Source organism: Drosophila biarmipes, unplaced genomic scaffold, assembly GCF_025231255.1.
Source record: "Drosophila biarmipes strain raj3 unplaced genomic scaffold, RU_DBia_V1.1 ptg000004l, whole genome shotgun sequence".
Taxonomy (NCBI): Eukaryota; Metazoa; Arthropoda; class Insecta; order Diptera; family Drosophilidae; genus Drosophila; species Drosophila biarmipes.
Window position 1 is genome coordinate 2,491,205 of NW_026114526.1, and position 17,535 is coordinate 2,508,739.

Consider the following 17,535-nt stretch of genomic DNA (forward strand, 5'->3'; position numbering starts at 1 on the left):
GGAGAATCGAGACCGGAGGAACGGCACGGACAGTAAGCGCACTGCTGACCCCATAGAGAGTCTGAATCGTGGCCGAGCAGTCATCGAGCCAACGCGCCAGGAACAAGCAGCGGACAAGGATTCTCAGGGAGCTACAAAACTGAAACACCGTGTCAACGAGGCGATCGAACATCGAGACAACCCGTACCGTCGGAGACAGCGAGAAGAGCAAATTATAAAGCCAACTGTACTTATACCCGCAATAAACCCACTACAAGCCCGTGATCGCACAAAGACTTAATGTCGCCTTGGACGGTAGATTAGAGGACATGAGGAAGACATTGTAGAAGTATTACTCGGAGACAGAGAGCGACAAACAAATTGCCGACATCTGGACTGAGCTAGAAGCTATGTTTTACGACAGAGCCGGTCCGGGCATCACGCTAACGAACGCTGAAGGGGATAACCTACTAGCAAGCTTGGGGATAACCTACTGACAACTTGCAAAGGGAGGCCCACAGGAGAGAGTCAAGCCAGGACAGGAAGACAACAGCGCTAACCTCTAGACCCAGCCAGTCGTCATTCAGGTTCGACGGGGCGGAGAAACCGTTCGAGTTCCTGGAACAAGTAGAATGGTCCGCCAACACTTACGCTTTAGACCTAGACATGATCCCCCGAGCGATGCCGGAGTTGCTTAAAGGAAGGGCGTTGAACTGGTTTATCGCCAACAATAAGCAATGGAAAACCTGGGAGAGTTCATTGAGAGCTTCCATCTTAACTTTCTGCCGAGAGGTTTCTTCTGAAGGCTGTCGGTTCAGGTCAGGCAACGAAAGCAGGGTTTCAGTGAATCATTTAAAGACTACATGGTCGACATGCAGACGATGACAAGGCCAATAAATTATTCTACGAGAGACACTTTAAAGATCATTCAGGAAAACTGCACCCCAAGCTTAAGGATCTTCCTAAGGGCGTACAAAGTGCCGGACCTGGACACGTCGATGCTAGCTGATGAGTACTCAGAACTGGAAAAGGATCGGGAAGCGTTCACACAAGAAAACAAGTTCTCGAAGACCAAGTCGTCACCACGAACGCAGGTGATCTTCCTAAGCTTAAGGATCTTCCTAAGGGCGTACAAAGTGCCGGACCTGGACACGTCGATGCTAGCCGATGAGTACGAAGAACTGGAAAAGGATCGGGAAGCGATCGCACAAGAAAACAAGTTCTCGAAGGCCAAGTCGTCACCACGAACGCAGGTCACGTGCAGAAGATGCGAGGAGACAGATAACCAGGAGACACGGAGAAATGACCAATGTTCACCGCCACAACGAGTCCCGCGACAGCAGGCACCAGGAGCACCACGAGAAGGCCAATGGAAGCAACCAAAGCAGCAACAGATGCAACCAGCGAACACTGTGTGGAGACCGCTTAGCACAACAAAGAGGCCGCGGGGAACGACACACATTGCAGATCCCCATGAGGCTTGCTAAAGGTGCGGCGGCCACGGACACTGGGCACGAGGATGTCGACTCCAACGCCTGTTATTCTGCTGGGTGTGCGGGAGGGTAGGGGTCAGGAGCGTCGAGTGCTGCCAGCAGAGAGGCGAGCGGGAGTCGCAAGATGCTACCTCTACAAACTAACGGGCGAGCTAATCGAGGAGGAGCAGCAGTTGTCTGCAGCGGTGACGATTGGGAGAGGCACATACAAGGCCACGATGGACACCGTTAGGTTGGCAGACGGAAGGTGCGGCGGGATCGATGAACAGCTGGAGATGGAAATCGCATTCGGGAACAGTCGACTGACCATGAGCCTGCTGATACTACCAGGGGTAGTGGATTCATTGGTGTTAGGATGTAACTTTCTTACTCAAGTCGGAACCGAGATAAGGTGTGCTGGACACAAGATGATAATACCGGCCAGGAATCGACACAATGGGTGGCTCGAGGAGAGGCTATCCAGTTTTCAAACCATGACAGGAACGTCGAACATGGCAGAGCATCAAATAATGATGAAGGACGACAAACCAATAAAGCAGCGATACTACCCCAAGAACCCGAAAGTTCAAGGGGAGATCAATGCGAAGGTGGACGAGCTACTCCAAATGGGATGCATAGAGCACTCAACCAGCCCATACAGCTCTCCCATCGTGATAGTTAGAAAGAAGACGGGCAAGTGGAGACTGTGCGTCGCCGTCAGGCAGATCAACGCCAAATTGATAAAGGGTGCCTACCCGATGCCTCCAATAAATTATATCCTCGACCAGCTGAGAGAGACACGATAAATAAGCAGTTTGGACCTGAAGGACGGTTACTGGCAAATCCCGCTGAAAGAAAGCAACAGGCAGTACACGGAGTTTACAGTGCCGGGAAAGGGCTTATTCCAGTGGAGAGTAATGCCGTTTGGACTCCATTCGGCATCTGCGACCTTCCAGCGTGTGTTGGACCGTGTGATTGGTCCCGAGATGTCGCCGCACGCATTTGCGTACCAAGACGATATTATAGTGATCGGACGCACGCTAGAAGAGCACAAGGAAAACTTGAAAGGGGTATTTCGGCGGCTGAAAGACGCTAATCTGAGGTTGAACCCGGAAAAATGCCAGTTTTTCAAGAAGGAGCGGCAATATCTGGGTCATGGAGTGACTAGCGACGGGATAGGCACGGATCCAGAAAAGGTAGCGGCCGTCGCCGAACTAGAACCACCGTCAACATTTAGAGAGCTCCGACAGTACCTGGGCATAGCATCATGGTACCGGCGATTTGATCCTGACTGATCTCAGCAAAGATACGACGGACCTTACCACGTCACGGAGTAATCTGCACAATACTGCACGTGAACACAAAAAAAGAGAGGACCATTCACGTGAGAGAGCTGGATCAAGAACAAATCCAGGACACAAGCGAGCGGCTAAAAGCAGATACGTTAGACAAAAAGCAACAGCAAAATTTCAAAGAGTCTGAAAGGATACTACGAAAGCAGTCCCAGGACAACTTCAAGGATTTTCAAAGGACACGGCGGGAAATAATTCGAGGAGGACTCCAAGGATGCTCAAAAGGGACACTGAAGAAAGGGTCCAAGGATGCCCAAAGGACACGAGGAGAAGAGCCTGAGGATAACTCCAAGGAGGCTCAAGGATACGAAGGAAGAAACTCGAGGATAGTTCCAAGGAGTCTCAAAGGCCACCGAGGAAAGGGCCCAAGGATAGCTCCTAGGATGCCCAAAGGATACGAGGAAAAGAGCCCGAGGAGAACTCCAAGGAAACTCAAAAGATACTGAGAAAAGAGCACAAGGTTAACTCGAAGGATCCCAAAGGATAGAGGGTACGACCCTAATCGGTCGATTACGGTTAGTCGAACACGATCAGTCGATCACGAGGAGAAGAGTCGAAGAGTTAAGACAAGCAGTCGATCAAATACCAAGTTTACAGAAAACCAACCAATCAAAGCCTTGACTGTTCGCACGATCTGAGCGGAATCCCCAGTGGGACCATGCGGGACAGAGAAAGTTACAGGCGGTCGTGTGTCGAAGGGAGTGATCCTGGAGAACTCGTTAGTCTGTTTACCCTAGTCTGAGAACAGTGACGCTTCCCTGAGCCCGCACGGCTAACCCCATAGCGAGTTTGAATCGTGGCCGAGCAGTCACTGAGCCAACGCGCCAGGAACAAGTAGCGGACAAAGATCTTCAGGGAGCTACAAAACTGGAACACCGTGTCAACGAGGCGAGCGAACATCGATACAACCCGTACCGTCGGAGACAGCCAGAAAAGCAAATTATAAAGCCGACTGTACTTATACCCGCAATAAACCCACTACGAACCCGTGAATTCTGTGCTTTCTCACTGAACTACTGGGCGGTCACGTTTATATAAATTTGGTGGGACGAACACGCACAATCTACTGAGCTAGCCGCACAAATCTCGTAGCGAGCAGAACGCTCGCTTTATTACATCTGGCGCACAAAACGTGATTGTCCAAGCGGTGAAAGCAAAATAAACAGAATGGGAAAGAAATGGATCTAATGCCTTAAGAAGGAGGACTTCGCCCAGGTCGCACAAAGACTTAATGTCACCCTGGACGGCAGAGTAGAGGACATGAGGAAGACATTGTAGAAGTCTTACTCGGAGACAGAGAGCGACAAACAAATTGCCGACATCTGGGCTGAGCTGGAAGCTATGTTTTACGACAGAGCCGGTCCGGGCATCACGCTAACGAACGCTGAAGGGGATAACCTACTAGCAAGCTTGATCGTCGACAACTTGCAAAGGGAGGCCCACAAGAGAGAGTCAAGCCAGGACAGGAAGACAACAGTGCTGACCTCTAGACGCAGCCAGTCGGAATATGCAAGGGTCGCTATACAAGTCCGCCAGTGTCATTCAGGTTCGACGGGGCGGAGAAACCGTTCGAGTTCCTGGAACAAGTAGAATGGTCCACCAACACTTACGGTTTAGACCTAGACATGATCCCCCGAGCGATGCCGGAGTTGCTTAAAGGAAGGGCGTTGAAGTGGTTTATCGCCAACAATAAGCAATGGAAAACCTGGGAGAGTTCATTGAGAGCTTCCATCTTAACTTTCTGCCGAGAGGTTTCTTCAGAAGGCTGTCGGTTCAGGTCAGGCAACGAAAGCAGGGTTTCAGTGAATCATTTAAAGACTACATGGTCGACATGCAGACGATGACAAGGCCAATAAATTATTCTGCGAGAGACACTTTAAAGATCATCAAGGAAAACTGCACCCAAAGCTTAAGGATCTTCCTAAGGGCGTACAAAGTGCCGGACCTGGACACGTCGATACTAGCCGATGAGTACAAAGAACTGGAAAAGGATCGGGAAGCTTTTGCACAAGAAAACAAGTTCTCGAAGGCCAAGTCGTCACCACGAACGCAGGTCACGTGCAGAAGATGCGAGGAGACAGATAACCAGGAGACACGGAGAAATGACCAATGTCCACCGCCACAACGAGTCCCGCGACAGCAGGCACCAGGAGCACCACGAGAAGGCCAAAGCAGCAACAGATGCAACCAGCGAACACTGTGTGGAGACCGCTAAGCACAACAAAGAGGCGGCGGGGAACGACACACATTGCAGATCCCCATGAGGCTTGCTAAAGGTGCGGCGGCCACGGACACTGGGCACGAGGATGTCGACTCCAACGCCTGTTATTCTGCTGGGTGTGCGGGAGGGTAGGGGTCAGGAGCGTCGAGTGCTGCCAGCAGAGGGGCGAGCGGGGGTCGCAAGATGCTACCTCTACAAACTAACGGGCGAGCTAATCGAGGAGGAGCAGCAGTTGTCCGCAGCGGTGACGATTGGGGGAGGCACATACAAGGCCACGATCGACACCGGGGCAAGAGCGAGCTTTCTAAGCAAGGAACTGGCGACAAGTTAGGTTGGCAGACGGAAGGTGCGGCGGGATCGATGAACAGCTGGAGGTGGAAATCGCATTCGGGAACAGTCGACTGACCATGAGCCTGCTGATACTACCAGGGGTAGTGGATTCATTGGTGTTAGGATGTAACTTTCTAACTCAAGTCGGAACCGAGATAAGGTGTGCTGGACACAAGATGATAATACCGGCCAGGAATCGACACAATGGGTGGCTCGAGGAGAGGCTATCCAGTTTCAAAACCATGACAGGAACGTCGAACATGGCAGAGCATCAAATAACGATGAAGGCCGTCAAACCAATAAAGCTGCGATACTTCCCCAAGAACCCGAAAGTTCAAGGGGAGATCAATGCGAAGGTGGACGAGCTACTCCAAATGGGATGCATAGAGAACTCAACCAGCCCATACAGCTCTTCCATCGTAATGGTTAGAAAGAAGACGGGCAAGTGGAGACTGTGCGTCGCCGTCAGGCAGGTCAACGCCAAATTGATAAAGGGTGCCTACCCGATGCCTCCAATAAATTATATCCTCGACCAGCTGAGAGACACGATAAATAAGCAGTTTGGACCTGAAGGACGGTTACTGGCAAATCCCGCTGAAAGAAAGCAACAGGCAGTACACGGAGTTTACAGTGCCGGGAAAGGGCTTATTCCAGTGGAGAGTAATGCCGTTTGGACTTCATTCGGCATCTACGACCTTCCAGTGTGTGTTGGACAGTGTGAATGGTCCCGAGATGTCGCCTCACGCATTTGCGTACCAAGACGATATTATAGCGATCGGACGCACGCTAGCAGAGCACAAGTAAAACTTGAAAGAGGTATTCCGGTGGCTGAAAGACGTTAATCTGAGGTTGAACCCGGAAAAATGACAGTTTTTCAAGAAGGAGCTGCTATACCTGGAAAGGCACGGATCCAGAAAAGGTAGCGGCCGTCGCCGAACTAGAACCACCGTCAACAGTTAGAGAGCTCCGACAGTACCTGGGTATAGCATCATGGTACCGGCGATTTGAACCTGACTGATCTCAGCAAAGTTGGCCCCAAGATACGACGGACCTTACCACGTCACGGAGTAATCTGCACAATACTGCACGTGACCACGAAAACAGAGAGGACCATTCACGTGAGCGAGCTGAAACAACGACAAGCAACAGTAAAATTTCAAAGAGTCTCAAATGATACTACAAAAGGAGTCCGAGGACAACTTCAAAAATTTTCAAAGGACACGGGGGGAAATAATTCGAGGAGGACTGCAAGGATGCTCAAAAGGGACACCGAAGAAAGGGTCCAAGGATGCCTAAAGGACACGAGGAGAAGCATTCGAAAGGGCCCAAGGAGAACTCCAAGAACACTCAAAAGTTACTGAGAAAAGGAGCCCGAGGAGAACTCCAAGGAAACTCAAAAGATACTGAGAAAAGAACCCAAGGTTAACTCGAAGGATCCCAAAGGATAGAGGGTACGACCTTAATTGGTCGATTACAGTTAGTCGAACGCGATCACTCGATCACGAGGAGAAGAGTCGAAGAGTTTAGACAAGCAGTCGATCAACTACCAAGCTTACAGAAAACCAACCAAGCAAACTACGAGGGAGCCACAACAAGGCTAGTCGTCGAAAGCAGCGCCGTGGGAGCCTACAAGGAGCAAGAATGTCACGTCGAGACGTATGGGATTGGGATTACAAGGAATCTCCGAACTAAGACAGAGGTGGCTGGGGTCTAAAGGGGCACCACACGGCTAAGTCAAGGCGATCTGTTAATTCCTGCCAATGAAGTCTTGGCGTTACGCCTGGAGGGTCTGCCAGAATTTGAGCAGTGAAGGCCGGCGACAAGAAATCGTGAGCTCGGGGGTAAACCTGCCCAAAGCACTACTTTGGCGTTTCCCGGCGTGAGCCCCGTGCGCCAAGTGGAGTTGGGCAGGTCCTGGCGCGATCAGCCAGAAGGGAGAGCGGTCGACCGGTACGGTCTCGAGTGGAATTTTCTAGGAGAGCCTACGGTCTCGACTTGTGAAGTCCCGTGAGAAACAAGCCAGAAGGGAGAGAAGTCCCGGAGCGGAGCGACAGAACCCCGAGAGTAACGATCCAGAAGGGATCGGCGTATGCCCACGAACCCAACACAGAGGTCACGCTACGTACCGCCACCCAGTCAGGAGCAGTTCGTGGGACACCGCCATCAATAAAAGGACACCACACCGCAACAGCCACGCAAGGAGAATCGAGACCGGAGGAACGGCACGGACAGTAAGCGCACTGCTGACCCCATAGAGAGTCTGAATCGTGGCCGAGCAGTCATCGAGCCAACGCGCCAGGAACAAGCAGCGGACAAGGATTCTCAGGGAGCTACAAAACTGAAACACCGTGTCAACGAGGCGATCGAACATCGAGACAACCCGTACCGTCGGAGACAGCGAGAAGAGCAAATTATAAAGCCAACTGTACTTATACCCGCAATAAACCCATTACAAGCCCGTGATCGCACAAAGACTTAATGTCGCCTTGGACGGTAGATTAGAGGACATGAGGAAGACATTGTAGAAGTATTACTCGGAGACAGAGAGCGACAAACAAATTGCCGACATCTGGGCTGAGTTGGAAGCTATGTTTTACGACAGAGCCGGTCCGGGCATCACGCTAACGAACGCTGAAGGGGATAACCTACTAGCAAGCTTGGGGATAACCTACTGACAACTTGCAAAGGGAGGCCCACAGGAGAGAGTCAAGCCAGGACAGGAAGACAACAGCGCTAACCTCTAGACCCAGCCAGTCGTCATTCAGGTTCGACGGGGCGGAGAAACCGTTCGAGTTCCTGGAACAAGTAGAATGGTCCGCCAACACTTACGCTTTAGACCTAGACATGATCCCCCGAGCGATGCCGGAGTTGCTTAAAGGAAGGGCGTTGAACTGGTTTATCGCCAACAATAAGCAATGGAAAACCTGGGAGAGTTCATTGAGAGCTTCCATCTCAACTTTCCGCCGAGAAGTTTCTTCTGAAGGCTGTCGGTTCAGGTCAGGCAACGAAAGCAGGGTTTCAGTGAATCATTTAAAGACTACATGGTCGACATGCAGACGATGACAAGGCCAATAAATTATTCTGCGAGAGACACTTTAAAGATCATTCAGGAAAACTGCACCCCAAGCTTAAGGATCTTCCTAAGGGCGTACAAAGTGCCGGACCTAGACACGTCGATGCTAGCCGATGAGTACGAAGAACTGGAAAAGAATCGGGAAGCGTTCGCACAAGAAAACAAGTTCTCGAAGGCCAAGGAGACACGGGGATGTCGACTCCAACGCCTGTTATTCTGCTGGGTGTGCGGGAGGGTAGGGGTCAGGAGCGTCGAGCGCTGCCAGCAGAGAGGCGAGTGGTGGTCGCAAGATGCTACCTCTACAAACTAACGGGCGAGCTAATCGAGGAGGAGCAGCAGTTGTCCGCAGCGGTAACGATTGGGGGAGGCACATACAAGGCCACGATCGACACTATTAGGTTGGCAGACGGAAGGTGCGGCGGGATCGATGAACAGCTGGAGGTAGAAATCGCATTCGGGAACAGTCGACTGACCATGAGCCTGCTGATACTACCAGGGGTAGTGGATTCATTGGTGTTAGGATGTAACTTTCTTACTCAAGTCGTAACTGAGATAAGGTGTGCTGGACACGAGGTGATAATACCGGCTAGGAATCGACACAATGGGTGGCTCGAGGAGAGGCTATCCAGTTTCAAAACCATGACTGGAACGTCGAACATGGCAGAGCATCAAATAACGATAAAGAACGACAAGCCAATAAAACAGCGATACTACCCGAAGAATCCCACAGTTCAAGGGGAGATCAATGCGAAGGTGGACGAGCTACTCCGATTGGGATGCATAGAGCACTCAACCAGCCCATACAGATCTCCCATCGTGTTGGTTAGGAAGAAGACGGGCAAGTGGAGACTGTGCGTCGACGTCAGGCAGATCAACGCCAAATTGATAAAGGGTGTCTACCCGATGCGTCCAATAAATTATATCCTCGACCAGCTGAGAGAGGCACGGTACATAAGCAGTTTGGACCTAAAGGACGGTTACTGGCAAATCCCGCTGAAAGAAAGCAACAGGCAGTACACTGAGTTTACAGTGCCGGGAAAGTGCTTATTCCAGTGGAGAGTAATGCCGTTTGGACTCCATTCGGCAACTGCGACTATCCAGCGGGTGTTGGACCGTGTGATTGGTCCCGAGATGTCGCCGCACGCATTTGCGTACCAAGACGATATTATAGCGATCGGACGCACGCTAGACGAGCACAGAGAAAAATTGAAAGAGGTATTCCGGCGGCTGAACGGAGTAATCTGCACAATACTGCACGTGAACACGAAAAAAAAGATGACCATTCACGTGAGAGAGCTGGAACAAGAACAAACCCAGAACACAAGCGAGCAGCTAAAAGCAGATACGTTAGACAAAAAGCCACAGCAAAATTTGAAAGAGTCTCAAAGGAAACTACGAAAGGAGTCCGAGGACAACTTCAAGGATTTTCAAAGGACACGGCGGGAAATAATTCGAGGAGAACTCCAAGGATGCTCAAAAGGGACACTGAAGAAAGGGTCCAAGGATGCCTAAAGGACACGAGGAGAAGCATACGAGGAAAAGAGCCCGAGGATAATTTCAAGGATGCTCAGGGATACGAGGAAAAATGTCCAAGGATAGTTCCTAGGATGCCCAAAGGATACGAGGAAAAGAGCCTGAGGATAACTCCAAGGAGGCTCGAGGATACGAAGGAAGAAACTCGAGGATAGTTCCAAGGAGTCTCAAAGGCCACCGAGGAAAGGGCCCAAGGATAGCTCCTAGGATGCCCAAAGGATACGAGGAAAAAAACCCGAGGAGAACTCCAAGAAAACTCAAAAGATACTGAGAAAAGAGCCCAAGGTTAACTCGAAGCATCCCAAAGGATAGAGGGTACGACCCTAATCGGTCGATTACGGTTAGTCGAACACGATCAGTCGATCACGAGGAGAAGAGTCGAAGAGTTAAGACAAGCAGTCGATCAACTACCAAGCTTACAGAAAACCAAACAAGCAAACTACGAGGGAGCCACAACAAGGCTAGTCGTCGAAAGCAGCGCCGTGGGAGCCTACAAGGAGCAAGAATGTCACGTCGAGACGTATGGGATTGGGATTACAAGGAATCTCCGAACTAAGACAGAGGTGGCCGGGGTCTAAAGGGGCACCACACGGCTAAGTCAAGGCGATCTGTTAATTCCTGCCAATGAAGTCTTGGCGTTACGCCTGGAGGGTCTGCCAGAATTTGAGCAGTGAAGGCCGGCGACAAGAAATCGTGAGCTCGGGGGTAAACCTGCCCAAAGCACTACTTTGGCGTTTCCCGGCGTGAGCCCCGTGCGCCAAGTGGAGTTGGGCAGGTCCTGGCGCGATCAGCCAGAAGGGAGAGCGGTCGACCGGTACGGTCTCGAGTGGAATTTTCTAGGAGAGCCTACGGTCTCGACTTGTGAAGTCCCGTGAGAAACAAGCCAGAAGGGAGAGAAGTCCCGGAGCGGAGCGACAGAACCCCGAGAGTAACGATCCAGAAGGGATCGGCGTATGCCCACGAACCCAACACAGAGGTCACGCTACGTACCGCCACCCAGTCAGGAGCAGTTCGTGGGACACCGCCATCAATAAAAGGACACCACACCGCAACAGCCACGCAAGGAGAATCGAGACCGGAGGAACGGCACGGACAGTAAGCGCACTGCTGACCCCATAGAGAGTCTGAATCGTGGCCGAGCAGTCATCGAGCCAACGCGCCAGGAACAAGCAGCGGACAAGGATTCTCAGGGAGCTACAAAACTGAAACACCGTGTCAACGAGGCGATCGAACATCGAGACAACCCGTACCGTCGGAGACAGCGAGAAGAGCAAATTATAAAGCCAACTGTACTTATACCCGCAATAAACCCATTACAAGCCCGTGATCGCACAAAGACTTAATGTCGCCTTGGACGGTAGATTAGAGGACATGAGGAAGACATTGTAGAAGTATTACTCGGAGACAGAGAGCGACAAACAAATTGCCGACATCTGGGCTGAGTTGGAAGCTATGTTTTACGACAGAGCCGGTCCGGGCATCACGCTAACGAACGCTGAAGGGGATAACCTACTAGCAAGCTTGGGGATAACCTACTGACAACTTGCAAAGGGAGGCCCACAGGAGAGAGTCAAGCCAGGACAGGAAGACAACAGCGCTAACCTCTAGACCCAGCCAGTCGTCATTCAGGTTCGACGGGGCGGAGAAACCGTTCGAGTTCCTGGAACAAGTAGAATGGTCCGCCAACACTTACGCTTTAGACCTAGACATGATCCCCCGAGCGATGCCGGAGTTGCTTAAAGGAAGGGCGTTGAACTGGTTTATCGCCAACAATAAGCAATGGAAAACCTGGGAGAGTTCATTGAGAGCTTCCATCTCAACTTTCCGCCGAGAAGTTTCTTCTGAAGGCTGTCGGTTCAGGTCAGGCAACGAAAGCAGGGTTTCAGTGAATCATTTAAAGACTACATGGTCGACATGCAGACGATGACAAGGCCAATAAATTATTCTGCGAGAGACACTTTAAAGATCATTCAGGAAAACTGCACCCCAAGCTTAAGGATCTTCCTAAGGGCGTACAAAGTGCCGGACCTAGACACGTCGATGCTAGCCGATGAGTACGAAGAACTGGAAAAGAATCGGGAAGCGTTCGCACAAGAAAACAAGTTCTCGAAGGCCAAGGAGACACGGGGATGTCGACTCCAACGCCTGTTATTCTGCTGGGTGTGCGGGAGGGTAGGGGTCAGGAGCGTCGAGCGCTGCCAGCAGAGAGGCGAGTGGTGGTCGCAAGATGCTACCTCTACAAACTAACGGGCGAGCTAATCGAGGAGGAGCAGCAGTTGTCCGCAGCGGTAACGATTGGGGGAGGCACATACAAGGCCACGATCGACACTATTAGGTTGGCAGACGGAAGGTGCGGCGGGATCGATGAACAGCTGGAGGTAGAAATCGCATTCGGGAACAGTCGACTGACCATGAGCCTGCTGATACTACCAGGGGTAGTGGATTCATTGGTGTTAGGATGTAACTTTCTTACTCAAGTCGTAACTGAGATAAGGTGTGCTGGACACGAGGTGATAATACCGGCTAGGAATCGACACAATGGGTGGCTCGAGGAGAGGCTATCCAGTTTCAAAACCATGACTGGAACGTCGAACATGGCAGAGCATCAAATAACGATAAAGAACGACAAGCCAATAAAACAGCGATACTACCCGAAGAATCCCACAGTTCAAGGGGAGATCAATGCGAAGGTGGACGAGCTACTCCGATTGGGATGCATAGAGCACTCAACCAGCCCATACAGATCTCCCATCGTGTTGGTTAGGAAGAAGACGGGCAAGTGGAGACTGTGCGTCGACGTCAGGCAGATCAACGCCAAATTGATAAAGGGTGTCTACCCGATGCGTCCAATAAATTATATCCTCGACCAGCTGAGAGAGGCACGGTACATAAGCAGTTTGGACCTAAAGGACGGTTACTGGCAAATCCCGCTGAAAGAAAGCAACAGGCAGTACACTGAGTTTACAGTGCCGGGAAAGTGCTTATTCCAGTGGAGAGTAATGCCGTTTGGACTCCATTCGGCAACTGCGACTATCCAGCGGGTGTTGGACCGTGTGATTGGTCCCGAGATGTCGCCGCACGCATTTGCGTACCAAGACGATATTATAGCGATCGGACGCACGCTAGACGAGCACAGAGAAAAATTGAAAGAGGTATTCCGGCGGCTGAACGGAGTAATCTGCACAATACTGCACGTGAACACGAAAAAAAAGATGACCATTCACGTGAGAGAGCTGGAACAAGAACAAACCCAGAACACAAGCGAGCAGCTAAAAGCAGATACGTTAGACAAAAAGCCACAGCAAAATTTGAAAGAGTCTCAAAGGAAACTACGAAAGGAGTCCGAGGACAACTTCAAGGATTTTCAAAGGACACGGCGGGAAATAATTCGAGGAGAACTCCAAGGATGCTCAAAAGGGACACTGAAGAAAGGGTCCAAGGATGCCTAAAGGACACGAGGAGAAGCATACGAGGAAAAGAGCCCGAGGATAATTTCAAGGATGCTCAGGGATACGAGGAAAAATGTCCAAGGATAGTTCCTAGGATGCCCAAAGGATACGAGGAAAAGAGCCTGAGGATAACTCCAAGGAGGCTCGAGGATACGAAGGAAGAAACTCGAGGATAGTTCCAAGGAGTCTCAAAGGCCACCGAGGAAAGGGCCCAAGGATAGCTCCTAGGATGCCCAAAGGATACGAGGAAAAGAGCCCGAGGAGAACTCCAAGAAAACTCAAAAGATACTGAGAAAAGAGCCCAAGGTTAACTCGAAGCATCCCAAAGGATAGAGGGTACGACCCTAATCGGTCGATTACGGTTAGTCGAACACGATCAGTCGATCACGAGGAGAAGAGTCGAAGAGTTAAGACAAGCAGTCGATCAAATACCAAGTGAACAGAAAACCAAGCAAGCAAACTACGAGGGAGCCACAACAAGGCTTGTCGTCGAAAGCTGCGCCGTGGGAGCCTACAAGGAGCAAGATTGTCACGTCGAGACGTTCGGGGTTGGGATTACAAGGAATCTCGGAACTGAGACAGAGGTGTCTGAGGTCTTAAGGGGCACCACACGGCTAAGTCAAGGCGATCTGTTAATTCCTGCCAATGAAGTCCTGGCGTTACGCCTTGAGGGTCTGCCAGAATTTGAGCAGTGAAGGCCGGCGACAAGAAATCGTGAGCTCGGGGGTAAACCTGCCCCAAGCACTTCTTTGGCGTTTCCCGGCGTGAGCCCCGTGCGCCAAGTGAAGTTGGGCAGGTCCTGGCGCGATCAGCCAGAAGGGAGAGCGGTCGACCGGTTCGGTCTCGAATGGAATTTTCTTGGAGAGCCTACGGTCTCGACTTGTGAAGTCCCGTGAGAAACGAGCCAGAAGGGAGAGAAGTCCCAGAGCGGAGCGACAGAACCCCGAGAGTAACGATCCAGAAGGGATCGGCGTATGCCCACGAACCCAACACAGAGGTCACGCTACGTACCGCCACCCAGTCAGGAGCAGTTCGCGGGACACCGCCATCAATAAGCAGGACACCACACCGCAACAGCCACGCAAGGAGAATCGAGACCAGAGGAAAGGCACGGACAGTAAGCGCACGGCTGACCCCATAGCGAGTCTGAATCGTGGCCGAGCAGTCACCGAGCCAACGCGCCAGGAACAAGCAGCGGACAAGGATTCTCAGGGAGCTACAAAACTGGAACACCGTGTCAACGAGGCGAGCGAACATCGAGACAACCCGTACCGTCGGAGACAGCGGGAAAAGCAATTATAAAGCCGACTGTACTTATACCCGCAATAAACCCACTACGAACCCGTGAACTCTGTGCTTTCTCACTGAACTACTGGGTGGTCACGTTTATATCAATTTGGTGGGACGAACACGCACAATCTACTGAGCTAGCCGCAAAAATCTCGTAGCGAGCAGAAAGCAAACAAAACGTGATTGTCCCAGCGGTGAAAGCAAAATAAACAGAATGGGAAAGAAATGGATCTACCGCCCTAAGAAGAAGGACTTCGCCCAGGTCGCACAAAGACTTAATGTCGCCCTGGACGGCAGATTAGAGGACATGAGGAAGACATTGTAGAAGTATTACTCGGAGACAGAGAGCGACAAACAAATTGCCGACATGTGGGCTGAGCTGGAAGCTATGTTTTACGACAGAGCCGGTCCGGGCATCACGCTAACGAACGCTGAAGGGGATAACCTACTAGCAAGCTTGATCGTCGACAACTTGCAAAGGGAGGCCCACAGGAGAGAGTCAAGCCAGGACAGGAAGACAACAGTGCTGATCTCTAGACCCAGCCAGTCGGATTATGCAAGGGTCGCTATACAAGTCCGCCAGTGTCATTCAGGTTCGACGGGGCGGAGAAACCGTTCGAGTTCCTGGAACAAGTAGAATGGTCCGCCAACACTTACGCTTTAGACCTAGACATGATCCCACGAGCGATGCCGGAGTTGCTTAAAGAAAGTGCGTTGAACTGGTTTATCGCCAACAATAAGCAATGGAAAACCTGGGAGAGTTCATTGAGAGCTTCCATCTTAACTTTCTGCCGAGAGGTTTCTTCTGAAGGCTGTCGGTTCAGGTCAGGCAACGAAAGCAGGGTTTCAGTGAATCATTTAAAGACTACATGGTCGACATGCAGACGATGACAAGGCCAATAAATTATTCTGCGAGAGACACTTTAAAGATCATTAAGGAAAACTGCACCCCAAGCTTAAGGATCTTCCTAAGGGCGTACAAAGTGCCGGACCTGGACACGTCGATGCTAGCTGATGAGTACTCAGAACTGGAAAAGGATCGGGAAGCGTTCACACAAGAAAACAAGTTCTCGAAGACCAAGTCGTCACCACGAACGCAGGTGATCTTCCTAAGCTTATGGATCTTCCTAAGGACGTACAAAGTGCCGGACCTAGACACGTCGATGCTAGCCGATGAGTACGAAGAACTGGAAAAGGATCGGGAAGCGATCGCACAAGAAAACAAGTTCTCGAAGGCCAAGTCGTCACCACGAACGCAGGTCACGTGCAGAAGATGCGAGGAGACAGATAACCAGGAGACACGGAGAAATGACCAATGTTCACCGCCACAACGAGTCCCGCGACAGCAGGCACCAGGAGCACCACGAGAAGGCCAATGGAAGCAACCAAAGCAGCAACAGATGCAACCAGCGAACACTGTGTGGAGACCGCTTAGCACAACAAAGAGGCCGCGGGGAACGACACACATTGCAGATCCCCATGAGGCTTGCTAAAGGTGCGGCGGCCACGGACACTGGGCACGAGGATGTCGACTCCAACGCCTGTTATTCTGCTGGGTGTGCGGGAGGGTAGGGGTCAGGAGCGTCGAGTGCTGCCAGCAGAGAGGCGAGCGGGAGTCGCAAGATGCTACCTCTACAAACTAACGGGCGAGCTAATCGAGGAGGAGCAGCAGTTGTCTGCAGCGGTGACGATTGGGGGAGGCACATACAAGGCCACGATCAACACCGGGGCAACAGCGAGCTTTCTAGGCAAGGAACTGGCGACAAGTTAGGTTGGCAGACGGAAGGTGCGGCGGGATCGATGAACAGCTGGAGGTGGAAATCGCATTCGGGAACAGTCGACTGACCATGAGCCTGCTGATACTACCAGGGGTAGTGGATTCATTGGTATTAGGATGTAACTTTCTTACTCAAGTCGGAACCGAGATAAGGTGTGCTGGACACAAGATGATAATACCGGCCAGGAATCGACACAATGGGTGGCTCGAGGAGAGGCTATCCAGTTTTAAAACCATGACAGGAACGTCGAACATGGCAGAGCATCAAATAATGATGAAGGACGACAAACCAATAAAGCAGCGATACTACCCCAAGAACCCGAAAGTTCAAGGGGAGATCAATGCGAAGGTGGACGAGCTACTCCAAATGGGATGCATAGAGCACTCAACCAGCCCATACAGCTCTCCCATCGTGATAGTTAGAAAGAAGACGGGCAAGTGGAGACTGTGCGTCGACGTCAGACAGATCAACGCCAAATTGATAAAGGGTGCCTACCCGATGCCTCCAATAAATTATATCCTCGACCAGCTGAGAGAGACACGATAAATAAGCAGTTTGGACCTGAAGGACGGTTACTGGCAAATCCCGCTGAAAGAAAGCAACCTGAGTTTACAGTGCCGGGAAAGGGCTTATTCCAGTGGAGAGTAATGCCGTTTGGACTCCATTCGGCATCTGCGACCTTCCAGCGTGTGTTGGACCGTGTGATTGGTCCCGAGATGTCGCCGCACGCATTTGCGTACCAAGACGATATTATAGCGATCGGACGCACGCTAGAAGAGCACAAGTAAAACTTGAAAGAGGTATTCCGGCGGCTGAAAGACGCTGCCAGTCAACATTTAGAGAGCTCCGACAGTACCTGGGCATAGCATCATGGTACCGGCGATTTGAACCTGACTGATATCAGCAAAGTTGGCCCCAAGATACGACGGACCTTACCACGTCACGGAGTAATCTGCACAATACTGCACGTGAACACGAAGAAAGAGAGGACCATTCACGTGAGCGAGCTGAAACAACAACAAACCCAGGACACAAGCGAGCAGCTTAAACCAGATACG

The 17,535-nt window shown here is 51.3% G+C and overlaps 1 protein-coding gene across 6 annotated transcripts in view; it reads left to right on the forward strand.

Annotated features, from left to right (window-relative positions):
* Positions 1–967: 967 nt before the first annotated feature.
* LOC127011646 (uncharacterized) overlaps positions 968–17,535 on the forward strand; it is a 40,397-nt gene continuing 23,829 nt past the window's right edge. For all 6 annotated transcript variants that reach the window (XM_050889586.1, XM_050889585.1, XM_050889584.1 and 3 more), the window contains exon 1: positions 968–1,468. In XM_050889586.1, coding sequence (XP_050745543.1) covers positions 978–1,466 — 489 coding nt within the window. In that variant the 5' untranslated portion in view covers positions 968–977 and the 3' untranslated portion in view covers positions 1,467–1,468. The remainder of the gene's footprint in view (positions 1,469–17,535) is intronic.